Source organism: Phragmites australis, chromosome 13 (genome assembly GCF_958298935.1).
Source record: "Phragmites australis chromosome 13, lpPhrAust1.1, whole genome shotgun sequence".
NCBI lineage: Eukaryota > Viridiplantae > Streptophyta > Magnoliopsida > Poales > Poaceae > Phragmites > Phragmites australis.
The window spans coordinates 10,914,353-10,920,249 of NC_084933.1; the positions used below are offsets into that span (position 1 = coordinate 10,914,353).

The window sequence follows — 5,897 nt, forward strand, 5'->3', positions numbered from 1 at the left end:
CAGCCAGATGGATTCGTGATAATAGGACATGAGAGTAAAGTATGCAGGTTAATAAAATCCTTGTATGGTTTCAAGCAAGCCCCTAAGCAATGGCATGAAAAGTTAGACACTACACTGAGTTTGGTCGGCTTCTGTGTTAATGAAGCCGATAAGTGCGTGTATTATCACTATGGTGGGGGTCGGGGTGTCTTTTTGTGTTTATACATGGATGGCATATTGCTGTTCGGGACAGACCCTGAAATGATTAACCAGATCAAGTCATTCCTATCTTAGAACTTTGATATGAAGGATCTGGGAGAAGCTAATGTAATTTTAAACATCAAGCTGCTAAAGGGCGAGAATGAGATAACACTAAGTCAATCCCATTATGTGGACAAGGTGCTTATACGTTTTGGAATGACAGGCTGTAAGCCTGTAGCCACGCCCTATGATCCAAATGCTAAGTTGAAGAAAAATGTAGGCCATGAAAAAGATCAATTAAAATATCCACAGGTGATAGGTTCCCTAATGTATTTGGCTAGTGCAACTAGGCCTAACATCCCATATGCAGTATGCAGGTTGAGTCATTATACATCCAACCCAGGAGATGATCATTGGATAACACTGGAGAGGATACTTAAGTATTTGAAGGGGACAAAGAACCTAGGGATTTATTATTCTGGCCATCCTACTGTTATAGAGGGATTTAGTGATTCTAACTGGATCAGTGACTCGGAGGATATGAAGGCTACGAGTGGATATCTTTTCACTCTAGCAGGTGGAGTTGTATCTTGGAGGTCATCTAAACAGACCATCCTTACTCGCTCCACGACGGAGGCTGAGCTAGTGGCGTTAGACTCAGCAGCCATAGAGGCAGAATGGATCAGAGAACTCCTTTTTGACCTGCCGATATTGGATAAGCCAATTCCAACTGTTCTCATCTACTGCGACAACCAAACCGTTCTAGTTAAGGTGAAGAGTAGAGGGACAATATGAAGACTTTAAAGCATATAAAACGGCCACTGAAGTCACTCAGGCATGCATTAGAGACGGGTATAATCACTGTGGATTATATTAAGTCTGAAAGGAATCTTGTTGATCCTTTCACAAAAGGAATGTCTAGAACAGTCATTTAAACAACATCAAGAGGAATGAGATTATTACCCTCTGATAAGGTTCACACCGGCAGTAACTTATCCTATGAGATTGAAGATCCCGGGACTAGGCTATAGGAAAATAAGTTGTGTGGATATAAGAGCAAAACGATCCCATTTGCTGCTCTGCTCTTCTGTAGGAGAGGCTGAACCATTGGCTCTTAATGGATTCAGTGTCGTATGGCAATAGATGTCGTTCCACAGGACATCTAGGAGAATTCACCTATGTCAGTATGGTTGTGTGGTCACAATCATAGAGAAGCATGGTACTTCTCTAGGTGGTACTCATGAATTAAGGTACGTGGATATGACCATAACGTCCAACCTGAGAGCTAAAACAAAAGCAGCCTAGTACAGAGTGTTGTATAGGAGTAGGCTCTCACACCCAGGCTGAGGATCAAGGTGTAGTCCTCCTCATCCTGTGTGACTCTTACGCAACTAGATAACTTGTTCCAATCGGAAAGGTACTTGTCACTCAAATCCTGTATATCAAACTGATAACTCCAGCATTAAAAATTTGGTGGGGATTGTTGATGTTTATATGAATTTTTAATGTTCTTTGGGCTTTTCTTCTTGGCAGGGCTTGTGACCCATTTGATTTTACGAGCCCAAGCCCATGTGGTGAACCTCAAATGGGCACCAGCTCTGCTAGGTCAAGGAAAAAAGAGCAGGGGGTGTGCACTTGTGTGGAGATGAAGCTAGCGGCGGCCAGTGGTGCTGGGGCAGCAGCGCAACCACATTCGCTTCTCTCGGTGATGGGGGGTTAGAGGGTGTCGCTGCTGCCACTACTTTGGCGACTTGCTTCTTCTCCCTACACATACACAGAGAAGAACTCCTTTTCCTCATCTACTTCCCCACTAGTTTTCTCTCTGACTTGGTCCTTCGATCTTGTCCTGAGCCGATTGGAGCTCGACTTTGGTGCTTAAGAGATTAGTTGGTGGAGGTGCTGTGTTAGAGCTCCTCGGAGCTGTATTCGCCGAGGCTCGCCCGTACTTGCAGTGGTGGTACAGTTGAGGCGTTGTATCTCCGTCTTCCTCTCACCGGCAGCAACTGGTGGGTGATCGGATTTCTGGGTCAGCGGCTATGGAGCCGTGCCTTGCCTCGCTCATTGACTCATTTGATTGCATAGCACTGTGAGTATTTCTCGTTCTATATTCTGGATAGCAAGTTCATACATATGGATGCTTGATGATGATGAGTTTTGTTGAGATATAGTATGTTTCTAAGTACACTAGCATAGGTCTGTGATGAATCAAGTTCTGTGATGTAATTTGCTTGTTTCTAGAGATCACTTGGTTCTATCTCAGCATACCAAGAAATCCTTATTGATTTGGGCATCCAGAGCAAAACATGTTATATGTGGTCCCTGTACTTGTGTTGTTATGAGCTCAGTTTCTACTAATTTTATCTGGTACTTGATGCTATAGTGATAGCGATTCAGTACTATCCTTTTACATATTGATACTTCTCTTTGTTTATTTCGGCAGTAGTCAGCTTGTTCTGTACAGAACCTGAGAACCTTGCTTTGGTATGGCAGCCATGTATATGATGCCTTGGATCTTGAGAACTTGATTAGGTCCTATGTGCTAGCTGAAATCTCATAAACATGGCTTTATCTGGGATATATTCACTTGAACAATTAGGGAGTAGAATATTATCAGTTTTGAGGCCAATTGTTACTCAATTTTTAAGAGCACTTTGTTTCATATTATGTTTCCGCTGTCTAGTTCATATTCTACACATGGTTTGTGGTACTGATGGTTCTCTTTTTCTGTTCGTATGCTCAAAGATCATGTGTAGTTGTTTATTACTGTCAGACTCTTGTTTTTATTGATATGAAATAATTTCAATACTCATATTATCATATTATATTCAGCCGTAGTTACCGGAGAGAAAAGGAGAAAAGAGGTAGCGGTCCTCATGCCATGGGTGATCGTATGTCCACTAAAGAGTACAGCTTTGCATTGGTGAAAACTCTTATAACCATCTGGTGATGAGCATCTATTGGTTCCCACACCATAGGGCAGCTTGACGACACTGGGGAGACAAGGCAACAGAAGAAGAGTCGGGAAGCTACACGATGGGGAGGGGATGTAGAAGGACTGATGGGGGTGTGGCGTGGCTATCGTTGGTGACGAGGAAGGAGAAGTAGATTTTGAGCATTGATACATATATATATCGACTCGGAACATTTTACCGTGTGATTTGGAACATCTCGATTGCAACATTTGGTATTTGGACGTGGAAATTTTTTGGTACGGGGCTTGTCCATGATTAAAAATCTGAAACTTTTTTGTCACTTCCATGACGCATTTTGGCTCCAACCAAGTTGCGTTCATTGAATCTGTGGCCAATCAGTCTTGTTGACAACGAACTCCAGAATCTACTATAATATACGTAAGACCTTGACGTGCTTCCTCGTAGTAAAACGATCACCTCCCATTCACATAAGGGGTGTTGAGAAAAAGGGCAACATGTTGCACACACAGAATAGTACTTTGCTGTTGAGCAAGGGCTGAGTTGTTGAGCTCGATTTCTGACAAACTTAGCTCTATAGTTAACAGCTCACTGAACTTGGGGTCTTACGGTGGCGTCGAGCTGGGAGAGAGCACCCTCGATCATTCCCTTCATCTCGATACGATCCATTTGATCAACCTGAAAAGAAATTATCCTATCCAGTCAGCAACGAACATACCCGAATTGGCATGTGTTGATGCTAAAGTTAACCACCCTCATACAATACCCTCAAAATTTCCAACTTGAGATAGAACGGAAATTAATTGCGACACGTGAAAAAGCTTCTTTTTTTTTAGTTCGTCGAAGTCGAATGAGGAAAAAAAATATCAACGACGAAAGAAGCAGACAGGAGCATCTTTTTGTGGTGCTTGGAGCACGTGGCAATCGCTTTCCACTCCTGCCCAGCATGTGCTTTGATGCGAGGCGGGTGGCCAACTGGCCATGGCGTTCTCTGCTCCCGCTTCTCTCCGCCCAGCAATCCCATGTCGTCCCAACCATTCGAGAACTCCGAAGGGGCAAACAGAGCAATCCGATTGAATTGTGCGAGGAAACGTGGCTGTTGGCGACGACCACGGCGACGTACGTACCTCGACGAAGACGGTGTGCATGAGGCACCCGGCGACGGAGGTGATGTTGGCGGTGATGACGCTGAGCCGGAGCTCCTCGAGCGCGCGGCACACCCGGGCCATGGCGTCTCGGCGCTTGCTGCACGTCACGCTCACCACCAACACGCGTTCGCCCACCTCCGAGACGCGCAGCTCAAGGACCTCCACCGGCGGCGACGGCAGATGCGCAGCGTTGGCTATGGACGGCACGGACTGCGCGCGCTTCATCTTCTTCAGCCGCTCCGCCTGCAGGAGGAGGCCTTCGTCGTAGTGGTAGTGGTAGTGCTCCTCCGCGCCGCCGCCGGCGGACTCGAGCGCGCGCACCTCCTGCAGCATCTGCCGCTCGTCCGCCTGCAGCTGCTCGATGTACGCGATCGCGTCCTTGATGATAGACGCCTTGTCCAGCTGCAACAGAAAACGTCAGAACAAGCTCCCTCTTGGATCGTTTGTCTCCGGTGATCATTCATTTCCCGGCAATGCCGGCGGCCTGAAATCACGCACCTTGGTGATGTTGGGCACGATGCTGCGGAGCGCGTAGAGCTTCTCGTTGAGCTTGCGGCGGCGGTCGCGCTCCATGAGGATGTTCTTGTTCGCCCCCGCCGCGCCCCCGGCTCCCTTGTCAACCGCGGCCGCCTCGCCCGTCCCCACCGGTGCCGACGACGAGTGCGACCCGTCCGGTGAGCTGGAGTCGTAGTCGTAGTCGTAGTACGACGTGGCGTCCTCGCACGCCGCGCCGCTGCCCACGTACATGCTGCAACAACAATGCCACCGACACAACGGTTAGTCATCAGTCCCGCAGCAATGGCGCGCGACTGAGCTCGGTTGTCGGCTGCGCGGCGCGGCGTACCTGCCGACGAGCTCCTCGCACTCGAGGTAGCGCTGCGTCTCCCAGTAGTACTCAAAGCTGTCACCCATCTCCATGCCTCCCTCTGTTGCTCTGCTTCTTCCTCTGTTCTGCTGTGCTCTGTTTTCAAATCCTATCTCGCTGCGGGACTGAGCTCACTCTGCATATTCCCCTGCTCTGCTCTGCTCTGCTCTCTTTTATAGGCTCGGGTAGGTTAGGCTGGCTGGTGGGGCCTCCCCACGCGGGTGCGATCGGCTCCCCACGGTCTCCATGTCCGCGTAACGACCAGGAGGGGAACGTGCGGGAATTCTAGCGCATCATGGGCCCGTCCTGGCAGAAGCACGCAGCCGAATCATTGAAAATGAGGACAACGTGCGCAATTTAATTATTTGTTGATTGATTTACACCTGTGAACATATCATTATCCATTTGACCATAAATTTGATGTCCACACCTACTTGCTTCTTACGTCACTCTTAATGCTCCATACGTCAATATCTTAGGTATTAAATAGAGCTTCACTTATAATAAAGAAAGATAAAGAATTGATGTTTTTTAAGAAGATACAAGCTGGGCTCCAAATCTAAGACAACAGACACCACAAAAGGATGCACTAGGGTGAGCAAATATTTTTGGTATAGGTTTTGTTGGATCCGTAGCTTTCATACAAACGCACTGTGTTTGGAGCTCATCAAAACGCTCGTATCGTATGAAGAGCAACACACGCACAATGCCTTGTTGTTTCCTCGGACACCTCCTCGCCTCCCAAGTGCTTGCCATCCTCCATTGTCTCCCGAG

General features: G+C 47.5%; 1 protein-coding gene across 1 annotated transcript; it reads right to left on the reverse strand.

Moving 5' to 3' along the window:
* Positions 1-3,275: 3,275 nt before the first annotated feature.
* LOC133888175 (transcription factor BHLH6-like) lies at positions 3,276-5,290 on the reverse strand. Its single transcript, XM_062328326.1, has 4 exons — positions 5,103-5,290; positions 4,757-5,006; positions 4,238-4,660; positions 3,276-3,788 (listed from the first exon to the last, which is right to left on the reverse strand). Exons 1-4 carry the CDS (start codon positions 5,174-5,176, stop codon positions 3,699-3,701), a joined length of 837 nt encoding a protein of 278 aa, XP_062184310.1. The 5' UTR covers positions 5,177-5,290; the 3' UTR covers positions 3,276-3,698.
* Positions 5,291-5,897: the final 607 nt, after the last annotated feature.

Coding starts and splice junctions, on each gene's coding strand:
- LOC133888175 (XM_062328326.1), bottom strand. CDS start 5,176: ATGGAGATGGGTGACAGCTTTGAGTACTACTGGGAGACGCAGCGCTAC. Junction 5,007..5,102: donor TGCGAGGAGCTCGTCGGCAG/GTACGCCGCGCC, acceptor TTGTTGTTGCAG/CATGTACGTGGGCAGCGGCG. Junction 3,789..4,237: donor TGCACACCGTCTTCGTCGAG/GTACGTACGTCG, acceptor ATTTCTTTTCAG/GTTGATCAAATGGATCGTAT.